Source organism: Panulirus ornatus, chromosome 56 (assembly GCF_036320965.1).
Source record: "Panulirus ornatus isolate Po-2019 chromosome 56, ASM3632096v1, whole genome shotgun sequence".
Lineage (NCBI taxonomy): Eukaryota > Metazoa > Arthropoda > Malacostraca > Decapoda > Palinuridae > Panulirus > Panulirus ornatus.
The window spans coordinates 31,874,168-31,901,200 of record NC_092279.1 but is presented as its reverse complement, the minus strand read 5'-3'; the positions used below and the strand labels follow the sequence as shown (position 1 = coordinate 31,901,200).

General features: G+C 43.5%; 1 protein-coding gene across 1 annotated transcript in view; it reads right to left on the bottom strand.

Annotated features, from left to right (window-relative positions):
* Positions 1-26,480, bottom strand: part of crb (cell polarity complex component crumbs) — a 642,968-nt gene extending 616,488 nt beyond the window's left edge. Inside the window, exon 1 of the mRNA XM_071694202.1 lies at positions 26,344-26,480. Coding sequence (XP_071550303.1) covers positions 26,344-26,365 — 22 coding nt within the window. The 5' untranslated portion in view covers positions 26,366-26,480. The remainder of the gene's footprint in view (positions 1-26,343) is intronic.
* Positions 26,481-27,033: the final 553 nt, after the last annotated feature.

Sequence of the window (27,033 nt, the reverse complement as noted above, 5' to 3'; positions counted from 1 at the left end):
AGCCCTCCCTGACCACAGTCCCCTGACCATCGACGAATTATGGTTTCAGGGCATAAATCTCTTGATTCGCGAAACTGATTAAAGTCAATGCAAAAAAAGATGATCAAAAGATATAAATCAATATTACTGAAAGTTAGGTTAAGATAATTCACGTGGAACTTTTGTTCATGGGGAGGTCTTTTGTTAGCCATACGAGGTCGGATGGCTCGATGCGACTGTGGTGAAGAGCTACAACTCGTGTGTGTGTGTGTGTGTGTGTGTGTGTGTGTGTGTGTCTAGGAGAACCAGTAATAAATTGCATCATACGACATCAAAACTTATTTATGAATGGCATTGGAAGCTCCGTTGTGTAACAGCTAGGCTGGCTCCAGCACAAAAGGCGTTCTTAAAAGTAGATGTTATCTGTGCAACGTACCAACTAGCCCCGCACTTTGCGGACCCTAAAAGTAATGTAAAAGATAAACGAAATGGGAGGACATCAGTATGTGCTGTCCTTTTAAGTTCCATATAACAAAAACTATAAGGTACCTCGTATGGACGTACGGTAAGCATTCACTGTGTGGTAGGTGCAAAATCAGTAGGTCGGGAACCTTAGAATACTGCATCAAGTAGTTTGAAGTCTTACACACACCTCTGCATCGCCCTCTCGTGCAAGGGGAAGATGTCTCTGACAGTTTCTCAGCTCACGCGACTATGTTGTCTATCTTCCTGTGAATCTCTCTCTCTCTCTCTCTCTCTCTCTCTCTCTCTCTCTCTCTCTCTCTCTCTCTCTCTCTCTCTCTCTCTCTCGTGCTGCCTTATGTGGGCTGTGACGACGAGTGCCACGCTTCCTGGCGACCGCCTGTCGCGCGTGAGCCTGTCTACAGCTCGCCAGGTCGCTGCTCCGGGCTGCTTTCTTCACTCCCTTGTTCCCCTCCCACCTCCACTTCCAGCAACACCTCCTCCCTCCGCTCGTCTAGACCCTCCCCTCCCCCAGAACGCTTCCAGCATGGCGGGAGTGCGCCGACGTGCCACGCGCCAGCTGACAATGCATTGCCACGCTTCTGAGTTAATCCGAATCCTCACAGTTGCTTCACAATATCCAAAAATTATCGGCATTCTAAAGTTTCATTTTCTATTGATCAAAAATTCGTACGAAGCGCATATGTCTGATACTGGAATAACTGAAAGACCCAAAATTCCTAGGTAGATACTAATGGTACATTGCATTCAGCCATGACTTGGAAGGTATAATGATGGAGAATCCAAGTACACAGCAAAATCAATCAAACCAAACGCTGTCAATAAAGATGGCTTCATTTACGTTTCACATCTCAAACATCATCCCAAGTAAACAGGCATTACTCGCTACCAAGTTTGCGCGAAAGCCAGAATATGCACACACCACACAGTTACTAAGTTAACAGTTTATCTGTGGCCTTTACCTTGGCTGACGGTTGGCGGACGCTGCGAGCTACAACAATGAGCCGTGACTCCCGGAAGTGGCAACACCTGCCTTTACATTGCCGGCAAACGGAACCAAACCCATAACGCACCAAACTTATCTGGCGCCTACCCAACACTGACTCAGATTAAACGGCAACACGATACCCAAAGCATTAAACTTGACGCTACCGAGGGCTGGCGTAAAGTAAACGGCAACACAAACCCCAGAGCACAAAATATATCAGACGCTTTACCGACGTTGACTATGGTTAACAAATCAAGGTACAACGAACTTCAGTAACGAACAAATTGTTGAAGATCGCAGCTCGAATATCCAACCGATAAACATAACTTCCGCTTAAACTTTAACCAAGAGGAACGTAGATGCGGTTGAAGACGAATATCTAAAACATTCGAAGAAAAACACCACCATGACGACAAATACTAACCACGTTCTCTAAACTATGTTTCACAGAATACCTGTAAAAATCTGCAGAGCAGCACACTCATTGGTAGTAATAATTTTTTTTTCATCAAAAGCATATTAATTTCCCAAGACCAAAGTTGCAATCTTCGTTATGAGTAAGGCTCAATTCAGATTAAAACTTACTGAAAGGACTTTTAAGTCATGGAAAATAAAATCTAGGGTTAAGAGTCTTCAGAAGCATCCAATTATTGAGATGCTGGGAAACAACTGTAAACAGTTTCCTGAGTATAACCTAGACTTTTCAGTCTACGATCAAGGTAAAGAAGTAGGTACAGTGTGACGGCCGACGATGGACAAGCGACCCCTGCGTGTGCTAGGCTACGCAGACAACACAGAATCACATACCGTAAGTTACATGGCCAAAGTTGGAATTTTCTTAGCAACCAGGTTAAACCTAATCAGTAAGAAGAATTCATGAAAAATCCAAAGCATAGTTTTGGCTAATGTCATTCAGTATATAGATTTAAGATGCCAGGAAACACCTATTCAAATCTTTAGTTATATTAACTACAACCAAGGTTATATCATTCCTGAGGGGGACGGACAAAGCGATCCCCAGGTGTTTGCCAGAGTACGCAGGTGACACAACAGAATCAAGACGATATCAACCACAATCAACCCTCACCCTGAACATACGAAGTCTTTCGCACTTGACACTTCCGTTCAAATGGGAGGGGAGGGGGTGGGGGGACAGAGGACCACAATGACGTAAGGTATATTATGATTCACAGCTCCCTCCCCCACCTACCTCATCCGTTCACACAGTTGGTGTTGCATGAAACATAAAGGACACTCGGGGAGGTTCGCTTTCTTTGATCACTTTAAGTCCACCCTATTACTTTTGGCAACTTTACGACCAAGATTCACATTCTGTACGTCAGGTTCGCCAAGATACATCAGGTTCCGTTTTCTGTCATAAATAATAATGTGTACTAGTTCATATATCATGATCTGGTCGGTTTAATATGGACGCGTTGGCGAGGCTTAAGTTCCACCAAGCTCTTTCATAACAGGATACAGAGTACTATACTGCACAGGCCATGGTTTTATTAAGGTTATAATATTCAGTCTCATGATGGCGTTTACTTACGTCCAAATAAATGATATTTAGTCTGATGATGGCGTTATTTACGTCCTAATAGTTTCGGTAAGTTATACTACCTCGAGTCATGCACCCATAACTGCAACCTACTGATACGTGATTCTTAACTCAGCAGTGGAGCTGTCTAGTCAATACCTACATCATCTCATTAAAGTGAGACGAGGTAATAATAATAATAATAATAATAATAATAATAATGATTATTATTATTATTATTATTATTATTATTACTATTAATTTACTTTATTACACTTTACTTTGTTGGTCTCCCGCGTCACCGAGGTAGCGCAACTAAGACGAAAGAATGGTCCAGCCCATCCACATACACATGTATATACATAAACACTCACACACGCACATATGCATACCTATACATTTCAACGTATACATACATATACATACACAAACATACACATATATACACATGTACATATTCATACTTGCTGCCTTCATCCATTCCCTTCGCCATCCCGCCACACATGAAATAGCACCCCCCGTCCCCCCCGCGCGCGTGTGAGGTAGCGCTAGGAAAAGACAACAAAGGCCACATTCGTTCACACTTAGTCTCTAGCTGTCATGTAATAATGCACCGAAACCACAGCTCCCCTTCCACATCCAGGACCCACAAAACTTTCCATGGTTTACCCCAGACGCTTCACATGCCCTGGTTCAATCCATTGACAGCACGTCGACCCCGGTATACCACACCGTTCCAATTCAATATTCCTTGCACGCCTTTCACCCTCCTGTATATTCAGGCCCCGATCGCTCAAAATCTTTTTCACTCCATTCTTTCACCTCCAATTTGGTCTCCCGAAGCCTTCTCCTCGTTCCCTCCACTTCTGATGCATATATCCTTTGTCAATCTTTCCTCACTCATTCTCTCCATGTGACCAAACCATTTCAATACGTACTCTTCTGCTCTCTCAACCACACTCTTTTTATTACCACACATCTCTCTTACCCTTTCATTACTTACTCGATCAAACCACCTCACACCACATATTGTCCTCAAACATCTCATTCCTAACACATCCACCCTCTTCCGCACAATCCTATCTATAGCCCATCCCTCGCAACCATATAACAATAACAATATAAAAAATAATAATAATAATAATAATAATAATAACAATAATCATTATCATTATTATTATAATATCATAATTATCACCAGAAGTAATAGAAGAAAAATCCAGACTAGGTATAAACGGCATATATATATATATATATATATATATATATATATATATATATATATATATATATACCTGCTTTCCATACAGTTAAACCTGAAGCTTCAAAAAAAAAAAAAAGTCAGAACAGAATTTTCACAGCTGCAAGTGACGTGTGTACATATATCCTTGACCCGGTGTGGGCTGGGTTATGTTATATAGCCTAGCTGGAGCAGGAAGTCGTTACAATAAACACAAGCAAACGTATGGCTGCGTAGTAAGGTATCTTCATAGATATGCACTGACATACAGCTAACCGGCGGCGGTTAACTTCCTTCACTTCCATGGTCCTATGTTAGCGACCGGGCTCTAGTTGGTGTCTTATTGATCTGCCAGACTGTTGATGTTTGCAGCCAGTAAACTTGCATGTCCACTGCAGCCCAGGTTATCAAACACATTTGTAAAGAAGGAACGTTGTTCTCAACTGCATACACCAAAGGGAAAGTCGCAATCATTCCGTATATATATATATATATATATATATATATATATATATATATATATATATATATATATATATAGTGGCTGATGTAAGGTATTTAGGATCGAGGTGGTATGCGAAGTAAGTCATGGAGAGTGCTTTGGTGAAAAGTGGTGGTGAAAGCCTTGCGAAAGATGAAATCCGGCAAGGCGGTGGGAGTGGATGGTATTGCAGTTGAACTCATTAAGAAAGGGAGTGACTGTGTTGCTGATTGGTTTGTAAGGATATATTCAGTGTATGTATGGCTCATGGTGAAGTGCCTGAGGATTGGAAGAATGCATATACAGTGATACTGTCTAAAGGCAAAGGGGATAAAGGTGAGTGTACAAACTACAAAGGCATATATTTGTTGAGTGTACCTGGAAAATTGTATGGAAGGATACTGACTGAGAGGGTGAAGGAATGTACCGGGCATCAGATTAAGGAGGAGCAGTGTGGTTTCAGAAGTGGTAGAGGATATGTGGATCAGGTGTTTGCTTTGAAAGATATGTGAGAAATACATAGAAAAACAGATGGATTTGTATGTGGCGTTTATTGATCTGGAGAAGGCATATGACAGGGTTGATTGAGATGCTTTTGTGGAAGGTCTTTAGCATATACGCTGTGCGAGGTAAGCTGCTAAAAGCAGAGTTTTTTTTTTTTTATCAAGGATGTAAGGCATGTGTATGAGTAGGGAAAGAGAGTGACTGTTTCCCAGTGAAGATCGGTCTAAAGCAAGGGTGTGCGAAAGTCACCATGATTGATTAATTTGTTGATGAATGGGGTGGTGAGGGAGGTAAATGCAAGAGTTTTGGAGAGAGGGTTAAGTATGCAGTCTATTGGGGACGAGAGAAGTGAGTAAGTTGTTCGCCGATGATACAGCATTTGTGGCTGATTCGAGTGAGAAACTGCAGAAGTTGGTAAGTAAATCTGGAAGAGTGTGTGAAAGAAGGAAGGCTCTTAGGTTCAGCAGGGTTGAGGGACAAGTTAGGTGGGATGTAAGTTTGAATAAAGAAAAACTGGAGGAATTGAAGTGTTTTGGATATCTGGGAGTGGATTTGGCAGCGAATGGAACCATGCAAGCGGAAGTGAGTCATGGGGGGGGGGGGAAGGCTCTGGGAGCATTGAAGAATGTGTGGAAGGCGAGAACGTTATCTGAGAGAGCAAAAATGGGTATGTTTGAAGGAATAGTGGTTCCAACAATGTTATATGTTTGCGAGGCATGGGATATATAGATAGGGTTACGCGGAGGGTGGATGTGTTGGAAATGAAATGTTTGAAGACAATATGTGGTGTGAGGTGGTTTGACCGAGTAAGTAATGAAAAGGTAATAAAAAGTGTGTGGTTGAGAGAGCAGAGGAGGGTGCGTTGAAATGGTTTGGAAATATGGAGAGAATGAGGAAAGGTTGACAGAAGAGAAGACAACAAGGAGAAACGGGAGATCAAATTAGAGGTGGAAGGGTGAAGTGAAAAGATTTTGAGAGCTCGGGGCCTGAAAATGCAGGAGGGTGAAAGGCGTGCAAGGAACAAAGTGATTTGGAACGATGTGGTATACTGGCGTCGACTTGCCGTAAGTGGACTGAACCAGAGCATGTGAAACGTCCTAGTTAAACTATGGACAGCTAGAGAATGGATATGAGTGGATGTGGCATTTCTCCGTATGTTTCTTGGCGGTACCTCGCTGATGCAGGGGGTGGCAATGATATATATACATGTGAATGTGGGTGGTTGGGCCATTCTTCGTCTGTTTCCTTGCGCTACATCGCTGTCGCGGGAAACAGCGATAAACTTAAATAAACAATGCACACTGTGTAGTCGATAATGGCACAGGACAGACGGAATCTTTAAAGTGGTGGTGGAATTTATAAAACTTTGTGCATTGTTTGCATCTAATGAGGCGGATTGTCTCCCTGAAACACGTAGTGAAGCATGTATAGGAAAATGCCATGTTAAATTATCTAAACTCCTACTGAAACGCGATTTCACCATATATATATATATATATATATATATATATATATATATATATATATATATATATATATATATATATATATATATATATAAATATATATGTATGTATGTATGGATTGCGCAAAAGATGCTTGTGGCATGAGAAGAGTGGGAGGTGGGTTGATTAGAAAGGGTAGTGAGTGGTGGGATGAAGAAGTAAGATTATTAGTGAAAGAGAAGAGAGAGGCATTTGGACGATTTTTGCAGGGAAAAAATGCAATTGAGTGGGAGATGTATAAAAGAAAGAGACAGGAGGTCAAGAGAAAGGTGCAAGAGGTGAAAAAGAGGGCAAATGAGAGTTGGGGTGAGAGAGTATCATTAGATTTTAGGGAGAATAAAAAGATGTTCTGGATGGAGGTAAATAAAGTGCGTAAGACAAGGGAGCAAATGGGAACTCCAGTGAAGGGCGCAAATGGGGAGGTGATAACAAGTAGTGGTGATGTGAGAAGATGGAGTGAGTATTTTGAAGGTTTGTTGAATGTGTTTGATGATAGAGTGGCAGATATAGGGTGTTTTGGTCGAGGTGGTGTGCAAAGTGAGAGGGTTAGGGAAAATGATTTGGTAAACAGAGAAGAGGTAGTAAAAGCTTTGCGGAAGATGAAAGCCGGCAAGGCAGCAGGTTTGGATGGTATTGCAGTGGAATTTATTAAAAAAGGGGGTGACTGTATTGTTGACTGGTTGGTAAGGTTATTTAATGTATGTATGGCTCATGGTGAGGTGCCTGAGGATTGGCGGAATGCGTGCATAGTGTCATTGTACAAAGGCAAAGGGGATAAGAGTGAGTGCTCAAATTACAGAGGTATAAGTTTGTTGAGTATTCCTGGTAAATCATATGGGAGGGTATTGACTGAGAGGGTGAAGGCATGTACAGAGCATCAGATTGGGGAAGAGCAGTGTGGTTTCAGAAGTGGTAGAGGATGTGTGGATCAGGTGTTTGCTTTGAAGAATGTATGTGAGAAATACTTAGAAAAGCAAATGGACTTGTATGTAGCATTTATGGATCTGGAGAAGGCATATGATAGAGTTGATAGAGATGCTCTGTGGAAGGTATAAAGAATATATGGTGTGGGAGGCAAGTTGTTAGAAGCAGTGAAAAGTTTTTATCGAGGATGTAAGGCATGTGTACGTGTAGGAAGAGAGGAAAGTGATTGGTTCTCAGTGAATGTAGGTTTGCGGCAGGGATGTGTGATGTCTCCATGGTTGTTTAATTTGTTTATGGATGGGGTTGTTAGGGAGGTGAATGCAAGAGTTTTGGAAAGAGGGGCAAGTATGAAGTCTGTTGGGGATGAGAGAGCTTGGGAAGTGAGTCAGTTGTTGTTCGCTGATGATACAGCGCTGGTGGCTGATTCATGTGAGAAACTGCAGAAGCTGGTGACTGAGTTTGGTAAAGTGTGTGAAAGAAGAAAGTTAAGAGTAAATGTGAATAAGAGCAAGGTTATTAGGTACAGTAGGGTTGAGGGTCAAGTCAATTGGGAGGTAAGTTTGAATGGAGAAAAACTGGAGGAAGTAAAGTGTTTTAGATATCTGGGAGTGGATCTAGCAGCGGATGGAACCATGGAAGCGGAAGTGGATCATAGGGTGGGGAAGGGGGCGAAAATCCTGGGAGCCTTGAAGAATGTGTGGAAGTCGAGAACATTATCTCGGAAAGCAAAAATGGGTATGTTTGAAGGAATAGTGGTTCCAACAATGTTGTATGGTTTCGAGGCGTGGGCTATGGATAGAGTTGTGCGCAGGAGGGTGGATGTGCTGGAAATGAGATGTTTTAGGACAATGTGTGGTGTGAGGTGGTTTGATCGAGTAAGTAACGTAAGGGTAAGAGAGATGTGTGGAAATAAAAAGAGCGTGGTTGCGAGAGCAGAAGAGGGTGTTTTGAAATGGTTTGGTCACATGGAGAGAATGAGTGAGGAAAGATTGACCAAGAGGATATATGTGTCGGAGGTGGAGGGAACGAGAAGTGGGAGACCAAATTGGAGATGGAAAGATGGAGTGAAAAAGATTTTGTGTGATCGGGGCCTGAACATGCAGGAGGGTGAAAGGAGGGCAAGGAATAGAGTGAATTGGATCGATGTGGTATACCGGGGTTGACGTGCTGTCAGTGGATTGAATCAGGGCATGTGAAGCGTCTGGGGTAAGCCATGGAAAGCTGTGTAGGTATGTATATTTGCGTGTGTGGACGTATGTATATACATGTGTATGGGGGGGGGTTGGGCCATTTCTTTCGTCTGTTTCCTTGCGCTACCTCGCAAACGCGGGAGACAGCGACAAAGTATAATAAAAAAATAATAAAAATATATATATATATATATATATATATATATATATATATATATATATATATATAGAGAGAGAGAGAGAGAGAGAGAGAGAGAGAGAGAGAGGTGGGGGATAACCCCATCCCTGGTATATTTTCATGGTAGTTGATTTCAACATTTGAACGTAACATCTCAAACTTATAACTCGCCCAGCAGCCGGACCTTACAAGTACTGGAGGCCAGTCAGCTTATGGGTCAGTGTTTGGGATAAAGTGCTCAGGAGATAACCGGGCTGAGGCTATTGGCAATACTGACCGGGATCACAAACTCTGAAACCAGTGGACGAGTCAGAAAAAAAATATTACCTTCTCAGAACATGAAGTCGAGGGTAGCGTGTCGGTAATGCTCGATGAGGACTGACTGACCGCCATTAATTAACATGGACGACAATTACCCTCTGCAGTCTGGGTTTGCTCGTCACGGTAAGCCATCTCTCTGCAACCGGCCATTATGCTCCACGACATAATCATCAGAAAACAGACGCGCACGTCCGAGACCAACGTACACCCGCACGTCAGGCTACGTCACTAGTACATTCAATACCAACTAAGATCCTCTGACAAAATACTGGCCTTTGGAAATGAACGTGACTGACTTACTTCTCTAACCAGGATATAAAAGTAAAAGAAAAAACAAATATAAAACCCAAACCGCTATCATGACCCCACACCTGCCCACCCCCCACAAGGACTCCACACCGCACCGTTCCATCCCCATTCTCTTTGTACAGTTCAGGAGGTGACAGAAATACTACCGTACGTGGGTGACACACCAGATGAAATCTACAGTTCCCAGTAATAATGACCCACGCTAAAGGTCAAGTAAACGTTCCAACCTTCGAACACCACAAAACACTTTTGTCCAACACCAGAGGGAAAACATCCTCTCGTGGGTTGAGAGCTGGAGGGGTCGGGTGGTGGTGTTGGTGAGGGGGGAGGCTCTGGCGTGGGCTGGGAGGTGGAGGGACGGTATGGACGGCTTGGTCCGGGGGCTGGGGTGGTGGAGGGACGGTATGGATGGCGAGGTCGGGCCTTTGTGGGAGGAGAATACAGTGAGAGGGTAGGTCAAGTAGTACGCTCGTCAGTAAGAGCCGAACCACATCACCTCACTCGTCTCTTGTAGACCTTACCTCCACCCGCCACTCACTTCTCAAACTGTTGTGTGCCCTCGACCCCCCCGGTTATCATCCTGCACCACACACTAACCTTTACCCAACAGCACAAAGTCCTGGTTTCTGGTCTCTTACAGTGTTCTGGGAAACTTTCAGTGGGTTAAATTCCTTCCCATGTAAGTGTTGGGTAGCATGTTGGCCTGCGGGCGGGCGGGCGACCGTACTGATCTCGACCTAATATAGCCCACCAGTTTCCGCTCTTCTCACTGACTCATGTTTGGCTACGTTGCTATTTTCGTCACCTGGTACATTCAAAATCAGGACGGACACAGATCCAACTTTCATGTACCCAAAGAACGTTAAGTATCAGTTGTGGAGATTTAAACATGCACATAAATACATAGCCTCGAGCTAGGAGAGGCTACGGGGTAGTTCAGCTTCACCTCCAGCCCTTAAGCGTCATATCAAAGAACATCAACAAAGCCCAAGGATGAACGTTCTTGTTCTGTTCCGTTTCGCACAAGTCGAGTAATCTTCCTACCCAAAACCACCAGACTTCATCTGGTCATCGAAATACACAAGAATGCAATTGGATCCAAGTCAGGCTAGATTAAGTAAGGTTAAAGTACGCCACCATAACCTAACCTAACCTAACCTACCTAACCTTACCTTACCTTACCTAACCTAACCTAACCTAACCTAACCTAACCTAACCTTACCTAACCTAACCTTACCTACCTTACCTAACCACGACAAACGGAAGGGACTGGGACAAACCTTCCGGTGATCCAATAGTATATAACTAACAATGATAATCACTATCATTTCTGATGCGTCTACTTAAACTGAAACAACCTCACCAAATACACATAACGTGAGCGTAGTGAACACCACTGGGGTATTCCCAGTGACATGACTTTCCAAGAGCAGCAGCATCCTGGCTGATCAAGACCAAAGTAATATATCTATGGTTTACTGTGGGTGTGGTATGGTATGAGCCTCCACCTCACAGCACGAGAGTGTAGGCACAAGGATGTTGTTACAGAACCAACATAATCCCCGTATGACCCACCTTACGGTTACATGACCCCGACGGAAGCCTGCTAGTTTCTTAACTCCGTCTTATAGAAGGCTCTCTCTCTCTCTCTCTCTCTCTCTCTCTCTCTCTCTCTCTCTCTCTACATTATACGCCTTTAATATGATGTTACGACCAGTATGATGGCGTGACCTTTGACCTGACCTTGAGTTAGTTCAAAGTTCTCGCACTAAAAACCCAAGGATTGTACCATCGTTCTAAAGAGGTTCAGTAAATCCACGTCTGAAACTCTTAATCTTTAACACAATATCAAAACAGAATAATGTAAGTTATATCCTAACGTATCGATCACTAAATACCACCAAACATATATTTTCTTAGTAAATGTTTCCAGGCGTTGCTGAGCCGTCCGAAGACTGGCTCCAGCCAACTCAAAGATTCCCAGTCGTCGTGTTTTCTTGTGTCATCAACAAATCTTCATTTCTGATGATGACGGAAATTTCTACCAATTCAGAAGTCACGAGCTTTTCTCACCGGGAAAAGAAAGCAAAGAATTGCAGGAAGCCGTGAAGGAAAGTGGGGTGGTAATAACTACATATTCTTAGAATGATTTTTTTTTCTTTCATTCTTTAACATCAGACAAATCTGCAATACATTAACCATCAAGTTTAAACCTTCTAATAATTTCGTGATTGTTATAACTATTCTTCACGATACTACACACAGCTGTAATTCACACGAAGTCATTTCAGATTCGTGCTATAATTTGATCATGATTTACAACAATATGAGTGTTCGAGGTCTTCATGAAATAAGCTGAACATCATCCATCAATTAAATACCTTACAGGCGCTACACGAAGTCTGACACTTACAAACTTCATCAAGTTTCATCTACACGTCATGAAAATACTTCAAATCATTTATACCGTCACCTTCAATGTTTGGCGCAAGTGGCGTGTGTTCATTTTAGTCGAAATGTGTATAGGATCCTCCTGCGCACTTCATTAACAAATCAGTTTCATTTCTTGAACACCTTCATTACTCAAGTTTCCCCTAGGTCACTGCCAACAAGGGCCAGGCTTTCTTGTCCAGCGAGATGAAACCTGACCGCTACACACGTCACCCTTCTGACCCACACTCAGTCAAGGTGTGGACGAAAAACGTGTCGTGTTGGTCCCATACCATAAATGTGTGTGTGTGTGTGTGTGTGTGTGTGTGTGTGTGTAAGCTGTATGGTCCGTTCTCTTGTGCCACAACGTGTGTATGACGATCGTATGTGCAGATATCTGCGCGTCTAGGCTGAGCACACACGCGTTTCTCGTTATGGAGTAGGTGCAGCAGTAGCTGTGTTAAGCCCGCGGGGAACTCCGCTATGCCCTGCAGGCAGGTAAGGCCGCACCACCACCAGCTCCCACTCTCTCTCCCTCCCTCCCTCCTACCAGCCCAACCTTCACCTTCTTCCTTGAACACAACAGGCTCTTCCCAGCCTGGCTGTACACCTTTCTCCGCCTACCTACTCTGCCAGGAAGCCTACGCGTACTACATAACTGTAGATACAAGCCACCAGCAACTTAAGTTGCTCTATGTACTTCGCTTGAAAACCTGGGGTTTCTAGATAACTTAAAAACCAATGATCTGTACGTCTTACCATTTCATTACGAACTTACAGAATCTTGTATAGTTTTCTTAATGTTGACGTTTTCCTCAACATCTTCGTAGGTTAGCCTCATCGTGCCGGCCATTGTATGCTAATATCTACAACGGAGATTTCTTGACATGCGCCAGACCGACCCGTGAGGTGGGGCGTCGGTGGCTGACATAGTGAGCTCGGGCCATGGTACCGCGGAGTTCGGCCATTGTTTTGCGTGTTCAAGGTCTGTTTGCCACGGTTAGACCTTCCTGTCGCGCGTTGGTCATTAACGGGCTGTTTTACAGCCCATGTCAAGGGTCATCCCGCAACACAACCCTAATGACCTACATGAGACCAAAGTTGTAGGTGAAGCCACTCAGACAATGTCTCTCCTCAGCTAAGAACACATTAAAAAATTTACGGATCGTCTGAGTTCTCACAAGTTCCCGTTATACTTGGATTTGATCATAAGCTTGTGAACACAACCAATCTGTTTCATTAGACTTATGTGAGCATGGATCAGATACAACGTCGCATGACAGATAAAGATTGTTTGCATGAGTATCTCATCTACCAGGCACAACTGTTCAATCCTACGCATTTTCCATTCAGTTAAGACGACCCCTCGACTAAACATGTCGATTTGCGAAGATCTCGCGACCACCTTAAAACACATCCCTGGATACGAATGAAACCAGAATGAAATCAGATGTCTGAATAAATCACATTATCTATACATGGATTATCCATTAACACAGGACTGATGATCATTTGATAAACTCCAGAATATTGATTATTACAAATGTCACAAGCTATACACATGGTTCAGATAGAAAGTGAACTAATTCATGTATTTTATCCGAGTTTAATTCAAATTCAGTCTAACGGTAATACCAATATGAGCAACTTAAAGTATCCCTATGTGTTCAGTGCATCGTAGTATACGATGCGCAATGAAGTCTCGCATACGTTAGTGTGTCGTCAGACAAAAAGGTCCTTCTTAAGACAATACTCATGCAACTTCCTCTCACCACATCCTGGTGTGTGTGTGTGTGTGTGTGTGTGTGTGAGGCGGCAGGTGGGGCGAGGGTGTCGGTCCCGCCACACAGACCACGTTGAAGGGAAAGGGTGACGGTCGCAGGAGGACCGGAATATCATTATTGCATGCGAGGATCATCTGTTACATGATCATTATGCGAGAAACCTAAACATTCACAGCACATGCACAAAAGCATCGCTGACGTGTGGTACACAAGCCCTAATCCAGCAATACCGTTGTGAGGTCAGGTTGGACATGAACTTTGTATGGCGGTTCGAGGTTGTGTTCATTGGTGCCTTTTTCCTACACATGTTCATGTCTGTTCTGTTTCCTGGTGGTTTCTCACCTCGTCAGTAGGTTTCTATGTACCCTTCAGTGACCTTAAAATACTTCCATGCGTCTCATTCACGACCTTCTCTCACCTTTGCCGTGATTTTTTTTTTTACCTGTTTGCTTCATACTTTTATGACCAATTCTATTCACCAGCGAAGGATTGTGTACGTGCTTCCTTACATCCGCCTTACTGCTGTCTTTAACCTGACACAAGGTTTTACACCCAGTTTCTTTAGCCGTTTTCTAACCCTGATCGCAACTAGACCTTAGGTTTAGTCCATTTTGAACATCTTACTATACACCCTCTCCTCGTTCCTGACTATGGTCTAATCAAGACTTTGGCAGTTGTTTAAGATATCTTGTTTCTCAGATACATAATGGTATAACAACCATTGGTACCTATCACACACACACACACACATCCTTGGTCACAGAAACAGCAAGTTTCCATGGGTCCAGCAGAAAACGTGAGAACTGTCAACCTATCATTTTTCGCCGTCAGCCGGAAATGCTAGTGCATGATTGGCGAACCGCCTCTACAGACAGACCTCTTCATTTCCATGTGCACTTCCTATGGTTATGACACACACACACACACACACACACACACACACACACACACACACATATATATATATATATATATATATATATATATATATATATATATATATATATATATATATATATATATATATGTCTTAACGGATTCTACCTGCAGTTAGGTACACCAAGAGCAAAGTCGCATCTGGTGCAGCTGCATCCTCGGTAATGATCGGAAAAGGAATACAGACCCGTAGAGGATATTTGCTCCTTTTGCTACTCCAGCAAGGATGGAGCGCAGTCTCGAAGCTGCAGGAGACATGTAAAAGGAGTCCTGAGGTTGTAGAATAATAATATGGTTTATAATAAAGAGATAAATGTTAGAGAAAACGTTATGTCCGGCCAATATTGACATCTTCCAATGATAACGAGTTTTCCAACTATCGTTGTGAGCACATCTCTATCACATCAACCTGCATATTAGTAATATGTTGCGACACCATTAAACACAAACTAGTCTGTTATGTCCTTAAACGCAAGTGATGAAGTGGTTATGCTCATTAAATATTTACTCGATCTAATCCAATCGACACAACCGAAATACTTTGGACATTAAAGTAAGGTTTCGAGTTTGTTTTTTTCTTGGAATATCTGTCATTACTTCAAGATTAATGATAACATTTCAAATAAGAAAATACTTCCAGCAAAAATTAAGAATTCAAATTCACGTTAATTGAAAGTTTGTTATTAATTAGTCAGCTACAAAACTGATTATCCGTCAATATCGCTAATTAAATATCTGAGCTACGATGATCGTGGTAACGAATTGTCAGCTGTACCGTACACGATAACGCGCTTATCAGTCTCTTGTTTTCGTGGCGTCCAACGTCACTACACTCCACCCATCACAAACATGACTGTCACCAGGTCGGTAAAAGAGCATTCGTCACGGATTCCTTTCATGTAAAGAATCGTAACAATTCAAAAGTGTAACGGGTCAGTTCACCCGTTCTCTGAGCCATTCACCAACAACAGAAGCCACCTTCCTTGTACCAGAAAACCGAGACTCGTGGTCATTTTTTTTCTACTTTCTGAATTACATAGCAATCAGAAGACATTACCTCTCTCAACAATATTTCTTCTCTTCTTTGGACTATATTACACATTTGCATGTCAATACCTTATACTTTAAGCATAATCAATGCCGTCTTTTTCCATTCGTACATGAACCAAATAAAAAATATATATAATTTAGAAGAGGTGAGCTCTTTGTCTAATCATGCAGTATACAGAGAGTTACATATATCAGGCACAATACACCAAGAAAGAATGACGATATGTAATCAAAGTCGTCACGAAGAGCAAGAGATGATTACAAAAATCATCAAAAAAATAAACATTCACAAGGTAACGGAACAGTCCACGATTTCACATTTACTCTAACCTTTCAAGGCAATGGAATTCTGAAGGTCTCAAAAGGAATATATTTTTTTCCCCTTTACTGGATCCGAGTTTGGTCAGCGAGAGGTTACTGGACATTCAACACTTGACCTATTAATAAGCCCTTATTTTCATGCTATCATAAACACACCAAAACTAACGTATGTCGAGATGGCTTGCGTTATATTCATGAGCATGTGTGGTGAGAATACAGTAACCAATCTCACAGCAAGAGATTCTGATTGGTTGATGCAGCGCTGTTGTGAATGGCTGAAACCGTTCCGATGTCGTGTACTGAGAACAATAATGATGGCGGAGTTCCAGAAAATAGGTTGTGCACGTAGTGATGACGCCCAGCCACCCGGGAAGAGCGGGGGGTCACCCTCAGGCTCTGTGCCACCAACAGTAAGTCTGAATCAGTTCACTGAACCTCCGGTGGAGTAACTATCACAGGTAAAAACTCTGCCACGACTCTTCACGTCTGTAATGAAACATCACTTTTTTTTTTTTTTTTGTCTAAAAATAACAAGGCAGTGCTTATTCCTCGCACTAGTTTCAGAAGCTGGTATATTTTCAGAACTCTTCAGGCATTGCCTGAGTATTCTATTTCATTAAACATATCCAACAGTACGTACGCTACATACATGCCATACCAAAATATGATTCCCGTCAAGATCCACAAACTGCTCTTCAAACAATCGGGGAACCCGACAAAAATAAACCGCCCACCAGGTCGACAGACTGACGGAAGCAATCAGGTTAGCGACCACTTTGACTAAGCCACTTTAAAACTACAGTTACAACGAGCTGAAGTGTGACAGGCGAAGATGTACTGAAGTACCTCAACCAAATTTAATAATAAACAAATTTACTTTAAAGACAAATGAGAGCGCATTGAAACAAAGATAGAGAGGTACTGAGGATAACGAAAGAGGAAGATCCATTTGAGATAAAAAAGAAAATATGAAATATAATGAAGCAAATTAATACCAAGATACGAAAACAGAACGAAAGTATGAGGGAAAACAGAAAGGCAACACCTGAATCTTATCAGAGACGAACACAGATTATATTTATTGCTAGACGAAATATGTACTGCTGAGCAAGAGGCGGAGTTATGTCCAAACTTTCTAAGGACCGATGATGAAACCTATAAACGACTCCATTTACACGAAGGATGTTTGCTGAAGATAATGGTAAAAAAAACAAGAATTAAACGTCTGACCTAAACCACTATAGCACATAACGGTCGATAAACCCATCTGATTAATCTTACAGTATATACTGGTTTAAAGTGTAATACATTATATTTTTTCAATTATTTGGTTAAAACTTGCTAGTAACATCACAAGTAACGCATCTCATACGAAAATTCCGATACAAATACGAAGGCATTTACCACTCTCTCTACTAAGGCTTTGTCTCTGTCCTATTTGCTATTACAAACACCCTCGAAAGGACCCAGTCTTCGGGTCTTCCACTTTACTTAAAATAGGACAGACTACCTTGTCAAGCAAGATAAGCAATACCTTCTATCAGTTTAATATAGAATCACACTTTTAGTACTTCATTGTGTCTAACCGGAGGGCTACATGCCCTTTCATAAATAGGTATAATTTCATCGTGATAACAGTGTCAGTAAAATAGCTACTACTGTGAGTGTTAATCATTACGTACCTGATTTTATCTCGCCTTTTAACAACAGCACCTTAGCAGCCTCTCACTATCCACAACAAAACATTCAGATGATGGAAGACTGAAGATGACAACAGTCAACATTACCAGCTGGAGAACCAAAATACTGAACCATTAAATTGGTGGAAGGTTTGTATCATTATCTTGCTGCTCTGATACGCATGCAAGTCGATACACCATCATGCATTACCACTCTGACTACGAATCCCAGTTTCTAATGTAATCATAGGGGTAATATGTATTACTGGATCAGCTTTCTCTCCTTACTGTGTGGGATGTACCGGTGTGTCTCCGCTTCCTAACAGTACATGCGCTGAAATCTTAACTAGGCTGCAACTTACACAATCTTGCCTACTTTACGGTGCATAATTCATGCAAGGTTTTCAAAAACTTTATCGAATACTGTCGGCATTACAGTAACCAACCTTCACAAATGACTTAGGTCCCCTAATTGTGCCTATTTGCGTTGGAAGATAATTACAAACTTTCACTGCAATCTTAGCAAGCAGTTTAACAGGAAATTACTTATTAACGGAACTCAGTGATGTGGTGCAACAGTTTAAGCTTCAGTTCAACCATACCATTTGCATAAAGGAGAGTAAAAGGGGTGTAGATAAGGCTACAATGTCAATTGGATAATGAATCCATGAAGGAAAGAAACTACACCTGAGGATGATGGTGTGGTAGGGTATGCAATGCCAGTGAACCGGCGGGAAGCACAAGCAGGGGGAGGGTTTGCGGCTGGGGGGCTAGAGGTTGGGGATGGCGGGGAGTGGGGCTTCCCACGGAAGGCTCACCCTAGTGTCTAGTCTACGCGACGGACATGGCTTCTCCAGCCGGGTTCCCCGGCACGCCACCAAGTCGTCTACACCCACCCCGCCCCTAGGTGTGTACGGCTTCAGAGATCACCGCTCCACACGCCTCCCTCCCTCACTCTCCTCTCTCATTCTGCACACGTAAATCTAATCTTGAATCTATATAGGCAAATCTGTGACACCAGATTTCACCCTCATAAACTAACCTATGTTTAAAACTTACTTCAGATCCTGCTGGTTTCTATCTATATCCACGGATGCACATAAGAGGTTGGTATTGCATTACCTATAAAAGGAGGCCATTGATAGGTGGGCCCCAGCCACTTAGAGGAAGCATGAGTCATTGTTGGAACATAAAAGGAAGGGGAGCGTTGGTGACAGGCTAAACACCCGCCCGCTTGCATTATCAACACAACCAACACAGACAGTATCGTTCAAATAAGCTGATTTCCTACATCACTCAGCTAACTACAACAGCATTTGAGACAAGGTCAAAAATCTAGCGCGGAAGTATGGATAAAAGTGTAAATGTACCCCTGGAGAAAGCTGCCATTCCCTCGACTGATGGGCTTAGCTAGGTAAGGTGATGGTGGGTGGGAAGAACATACATAGAAAACAAGCATGTCCGGTGTGTGCGCTACGACCCGAGGCTTCCGGGGACACCGCTGTATTGTCTTGTGCTCAGGTCTCACGCACTGGACGTCCTCAGACGTGCTCATGGCTGCGGCATCTCACGTACCAGCGTTGCTGCCTGGGAAGGATCCTAACATTAATTAATTTAGGGTGGAGCATGCTTAAAAATCTCTCCGATTAGGGGAACGCCGAGGGTGCATCCAGCTAGGGGAAGCTGGATCGTTGTCCCACAACAATCTTGTGATCGCTGCGCACTGCGAAAAACCACAGAAACAAACAAACAAGAACGTGACTTTGTCTTTGAGACGTTACATTAACTTGCCCAGAAATTCTTCCGGTAAAATTTACCCAAATTTATTGTCGAAACAATCTGGTGTACGTGGCTCCTCCCTCACCGTGGGTAGTGTTCGCTGCGAGGGTTACTTAACCTATCACAACCCCAGACTCAGCATTCCGTCTAGTTCTCCGAATGACTCGACATGTTTCTCCCGTTTCTAGAAGAACCATTATCAAACATAAAAAAACATTGGTGTTTTCCATAAGTCGGACAGCAAAAGCAACCCTTACTTAAGTTTCCATCATTAAAATTGATTAAAATACAATGGATACCGCTACACATACAGCGATGTAGCAAAAATCTAGCTTCTCCCAAAGACCCATAACAGGAAACATCATCTGTCAGCAGTGCAGCCTCGCCACAATGTACACAGAGCGAGACCACTTACTCAGTCTGCCTCACTGTCGGCTGATCGTAACACCGCCGTGAACATCAAACATGCTAACTGTAGCGACCTAAACCATTTCAACATTATTCAACCAAGTCTATACCACCAAACGAACTCGTCAACATATTCTATCCACACAACTAAACGCACTTAAAACCTTATGCGCAGGCTGCGCCTCTGCGAATGCTTGAGGATCGAGACCTGAGGCAGGCGTGAGCATGGGGTTCATGACCTTTGCAGGTGTGAGGCATTAAGGTCAAGGCTTGCGCACGCATGAGGATGTGGATCGAGGTCTATAGAGTTGATACTACACAAGATGCTGGTGACGTGTGCAGGCGTGAGCATGAGGGACGACCCACCCTGTGAGCGGGATGACTAGCACATCGAGCCAACCTCGACCTCCTCTCTTTGTTATGGCTCCATAAGATGACTTCCTCCAAGGGCGTGCCTCCCTTGTTGGGCGGTGGGGCGATAGTAGAATTGAGGGGGTGGCTGGGGGTCAGGGTGGAGATGAGATGGGTGGAGTTCTTGGGTGGAAGGAGGTGAACAAGGGGGGGGGGGGGAGGTGGAGCTGTGGTGACATGGCAGGAGGGAGGGAGGTGGGAGGCACACACTCAGCAGGTGAGGGAAGAGTGCAGGAGAACTTCAGGAGGATATCAGAGCCAGAATAAAGTAAGCGGTAATATCATAAGAAAACAGAGGCGGTAGAAAAAAGCATACGAGGGAAGACGAAACTTGGAGGCCGGCTAGAATCAAGCAGTAAGAGCGAGCTGACTGGCAGAGTGTAAGGAGCAGAAAAAAAATGTCTGCAAGTAAGGTCTGACGGCCAACGGACGGACACACACACACACACAATTCCTCGTATGTTTGGCTTCATCTGACCAGCACAACTAACATATCAAATCTTCTTGCATTTAAGCCTATCCAGCAACACCTTCAAAATATTGTTTAACTTTAAACCTAACAAAAAAAGGACACCAACATTAATATTTTCCCCAAAACACGCCACCTTGCGCGCCGCTTTACCTTGCAGTAGACAGAAACAGAACAGACTTCAACAGAAGTTATTAATTCACATAAACAATGAACACCTTACATTAAAGCGCGCCACCACCACACCAAACGTGCAGTGTACCCTAGAGGAGGAGGAGGAAACTCTCTCTCTCTCTCTCTCTCTCTCTCTCTCTCTCTCTCTCTCTCTCTCTCTCTCTCTCTCTCTCTCTCTCCCGCGTTTGCGTTGAAGCGCCAGGGAGATGTCATGTGTAATGCACCGAAACCACAGCTTCCTATCAACATCCAGGCCCCACAGACCTTTCCATGGTTTCCTCCGGCTGCTTCATGTGCCCTGGTTCAGTCCAGTGACAGCATCTCGACCCCTGTATATAAATCGTTATAATTCACTCCATTCCGTGCACGCCTTTCACCCTACTGCATGTTCACGTTTGCGCACTCAAAATCTTTTTCACTCTATCCTACCACCTCAAATGTGGTCTCCCGCTTCTCCTTGTTCCACTACTCCTGACATACATCTTTGTCAGCCTTCATAACTCTTTCTCTCTATACGTCCAAAACATTTCAACAGACCCTCTTCTGCTCTCTCAACCACACTTTACCATATATCTCTCTTACTCTTTCATTTCTTACTCGATCAAACCACCTAACACCACATGCTGTCCTCAAACATTTCAGTTTCAACACATCCACCCTCCTCCGTATAACCCTATCTATAGCCCATGCCTCGCAAACATATAACATTGTTGGAACTACTATACCTTAATACATATCCATCCGGATAACGACCTCTCATTCCACACATTCCTCACTACTCTTAGAACCTTTGGTCCCTAACCTACACTATGACTCACTTCCGCTTCCATGGTTCCATTCGCTGTCCAGTCCACTCCCAAATATCTAAAACATTTTACTTCCTCCATTTTCTCCCAATTCATTTTCACACCCTACCTAACCTGTCTGTATACCTTACTAAACCTAATAACCTTGCTTTTATTTACATTTACTTTCAACTTTTTCCTTTCACATTGCCAAACTCAGCCATCAGCTTCTGAAGTTTCTCAAAAAACGAATCAGCCATCAGTGCTGTATCATCGGCGAACAACAACTGACTCACTTCCCATGCCCTCTCATCCCCACCAGTCTTTATACTCGCCCCTCTCTCCAAGACTCTTGCATTCACCTTCCTCAATATCCCATCCATTAACAAATTAAAGAGCCATGGTGACATCAGACACCCCTGCCGCAGACCGACCTTCACTTGGAACCATTCACTGTCCTCTCTTCCTACTCGTAAACACGCCTTAAACCCTTAATGAAAACATCTCTGCTTCAAGTAGCTTTCCTCCCGCACCACATATTCTTAAAACCTTCAACAAGGAATCTTTATCAACTCTATCATATGCTTTCTTCAGATCCAAAAATGCCACATGCAACTCCATCTGTTTCTCTAAGTATTTCCCATACACATTCTTTAAAGCAAACACCTGATCCACTTCTAAAACCACACTGCTCCTGCCCAGTCTGATGCTCTGTACATGCGTTCACCCCTCTCAGTCAATACCCTCCCATGCAAACTTGCCAAGTACGCTAAAGAAAAAAAAGTTTGAACACTCACCTTCAGCTCCTGACTTTTACACAATGGCACTGTAAAAGCATTCCACTGGTCCTCAGGCACCTTACCATGATCGATACATACTGTTAGTCTTAACTAACCAATTAATAATAGTCACCCATTTCCTTATGAAAGTCAACTGCAATACCATCCACTCTAACCGTCTTGCCACATTTCATTTAACGCAAGGCTTTCACCATCTCCCCTCTCTTCACCGAGCTACTCTCCCTGACTCTTTCACTTCGCATATTATCCCAACAAAACACCCTACATCTTCCAACCCATCGTTAGATATACATTTTAGTCTTTCAAAATACTCACCACATCTCCCCCATACTTCAAGACTACCTGATACCACTTCCCCATTTGCCCCCTTCATCGATGTTCTCATTTGTTCTCTTCTGTTCGTACATTATTAAGCTCCTTCCTAAACATCTTATTTTCCCCTAAGTCTAGCGATACCCGCTCACCTCAACTATCCTCTTTTTCAAGCCTAGTACCTTCCTCTTTCTCTTATACATCTCTCAATAATCTACACTCCTTCCCTGTAAGTATCGCCCATATACATTTCTTTTTTCTTTCACCAGCAGCTTTACTTCGTCATCCCACCACTCACTACCTTATATTATCTGCCCAACTCCCACCTTAACTGTGCTACGCAAGTCTCTCGAACATGCCAGCACTGCTTCCCTAATTACCTCCTATTCCTCAGCTACTTCATTTACTCTGATCTTTTGTCATTCTGTACTTAATCTCTTCTAATATCTTATCACTTAGGTATCTTTTCCAAGCTCTCTTACTCTCACCATTCTCTTCTAATCCATAACGTTTCCTCTCTTCCGAAAACCTCTATAAATCTTCATCATCGCTTCCACGAAATAATGGTCAGACCTCCCACCAGCTGCCTCTCAGCAGACTCACATACAAAAGTCTCTCTTTAGCACGCCTATCAATTTGCTTGTACTCCAATAATGTCCACTGACCATCTTTCCTACTCACATACATATACTTGTGTAAGTCTCTCTTTCTTAACCGGGTATTCCCAATCACCAATAATTTTTTTTCAGCTCACAACTCAGCAAGTTGTTCACCATTTCTATTCATAATACTGAGTACCCCCATGTCCCAAAATCATATCTTCAACTGCCACATTAATCATCCCCGCATTTAAATCAACCATCACTAATACCCGGTCTCCTGCATCAAAACTGCTGACACACTCGGCAGTTAACGGATTAGCGCCACGAACAAAGCAAATGCCTTTCGCTCCCATCCATTCTTTAGACCCCTCAGACCTTTCTATGGTTTGTCCCGGCGCCTTCACATACCCTGGTTCAGTCGCCAGATGGCTCTCACTCAATTTATCCTGTGCACGTCTTTCACTCTCCTGCATGTTCAGGCCCATGAGGTAAGGGAGAAAATTCTATCTCTGTATTACCTCCGTGTCGTGGAGCGCGAGTAAGAGGGTCGGGAGCGGCGGGCTGGATATACATATATATATATATATATATATATATATATATATATATATATATATATATATATATATATATATATATATCCTAAAGTACCTGAAATGTTTTTGTCTTTTCAGACAGGTGTTTTGAATCACTGGAATCATAAATCATGCGAAAATATGCAAATAAGATATTTTCGCTTAGACAGTACACCCTCCTACGTAGGAGAGGATTGTGCCAGACCTGCAGGACTAGCGCATACTGCTCGCTGAGAGAGAGAGAGAGAGAGAGAGAGAGAGAGAGAGAGAGAGAGAGAGAGAGAGAGAGAGAGAGAGAGCAAACTGATCGGTTACAGTTAAGTCCAGGATGACTGGAGGGAAGATGTGACTCTACGTACGGGAATAAAGAGGTTGGTCTTGCGTGGGTGAGGCGCGTCAAGTGGAGTCCAGCCTCCTCCTACTACTGCTGACCTGCCTGACCTCCTGCAACCTGATCCTGCCGGGTCCAGGCTGCCTTCCCCTCACAACCTCATCCACCACATAACCCAACCCACCGCCTCCCTATCACAACAGCCTAAGCCCCCTCACAACATCCACATTATCTATTCACACAAAACCCACCTCATCTGCCCCCTCGTAACACCCATCACCTCCGCTCCTCACAACACCCACAACATCCATCTTCTCCATCCCTCATAACGTCCACATCTGATCCTCACAACACCTAACTTATTCACCCCTCACAACATCCACCTATAACAACACCCAACTTATTCGCCTCTCATAACATCCACCTCATCCGCCCCTCACAACACCCAACTTATTCGCCTCTCACAACACCCAACTTAATCGCCCCTCAAAACATCCACCTCATTCGCCCCTCACAACACCCACCTCAACCACCTCTCACAACGCCCAACTTATTCGCCCCTCACAACATTCACCTCATCCGCCCCTCACAACACCCACCTCATCCGCCCCTCACAACACCCACCTCATCCGCCCCTCTCAACACCCAACTTATTCACCCCTCACAACATAAACCTCATCCGCCCCTCACAACACCCAACTTATTCACCTCTGACAACATCCAACTCATTCGCCCCTCACAACATTCACCTCATCCGCCCCTCACAACACCCACCTCATCCGCCCCTCATAACACTCAACTTATTTACCTCTGACAACATCCACCTCATCCGCCCCTCTCAACACCTAACTTGTTCGCCCCTGACAGCACCCACCTCATCCGCCCCTGACAACACCCAACTTATTCGCCCCCTCACAATATCAACCTCATCCGGCCCCTCACAACATCCATCTCCTCCATCCCTCATAACACCCACCTCATCTGCCGGCTAACAACCATCACACAACACCCACCCTTGCCAACGTTTGCGAAGGCCTGGCACACACGGGTCAGAGCGACCAGCCACACGTCTCTGCCTTATAAATTATCATCAGGGATGCTATCATTCTCACACTATTGTTACCTGCAGTCGTTCACTTGAACTGAGTTTATTTTCCCACAGCCACGGTGGCGAAAACTAAACTTGGCTTGGATGGTGTAACCATTTAGTTCCGCGTCTCTGACTGCGACAACAACACAGATCATTTCGCAAGTGTTGATCTCACTGCCTCTTTCCCCCCAACATCGGTATTTTTGTTCACCCCAGAACGAAGCAGGTTTTAGATATATTATCCATTACAAATCCTCCTTACGTCATATCATCTGATGATTCACCCCGGAACAAAGTAAAGAACGCCCGTGTTCCCGATATGCTTCACCCGGGGCAGTGATAGCCTGGGTTGTGTGTCTGATAATGTAAGGTAAAGGTGTCGTGAGGCTTGTGTACGTGCCATGCCCCGGTAGCGACCTGGTCAAGTCTCATGACATCCTAAGATGACCAGGCATTGTACTCTCATCACACACCTCCTGCTGGATTCCTGCCTCTCAAGGATTTATGGCTAAGTCGTGGGGGTCTACACACACACGCACATGGATTCATTTCTAAATCTGATTTCACAATAAAGAGGAAAATGAAGTAGTTGGTGTTGATCTAAAAGTTTGTCTTGTAACCACACCTTCCATGCAGGGGTGGCGGGTCAGACGACCGACCAACCACCTGCCTGAGTTTAGCGTCTACCTGCTCCAATCCTCAGGTACAACCAACTTACACAAACTGTTCTCACCACCAACAACTCGCTCTCAACACTTTACTTACCTAATATCATGTGACGCTCCATTGATCTTCTTCGAAATAAAGAGACGAATCGCTAAAATAATAAAAACACATTCAAGCCCGTCTAAAAGATAAGTCGGTCATGACAACACACTCGTCCAGCACACACTGACTCCGGCCTGGCCTCACCTGGTCTACCTGGCGTTGTTTCCGGCAGGTGGCAGCACGGCGCGGCCACCCGCACCTCAACCAGAGAAAACGAGGATAACTTTATGGGGAACATTTGTAACAAGAAATACAATTATGTTTTATCGCATCCATGTCCCTTGTTGCATCACTGCTTTGGTAACACGATGCTGATGTTCACTGAGGCTGTATCCGTCTTCGAATATTGAATATTTTCGTTTTTAGTAAGAAATAGGAAAGTAGAGAGGATATATGTAGAGGTTTTCAACGGACATTTATGACGAACTTCATGTAATTACTGTATAGGACGGATGCGCTTCAATAAGTTATTCAGAAATCTTTAGCAAGATACCTCGGGTCTGAGCTTAAACAAAGTATGGGATGGAAGCCATAATACGACCTAAGTCTACCCTATTCTACTGCTTTATGGTACATTAAATAGATTATACAGATAGAAATACTCAGCAGTTAATTGAGTAAACGCTACACAGAGCTAGTTAACTACAAGTAAGCCATTCACGCTACACTGGACATAGCATTTTTACT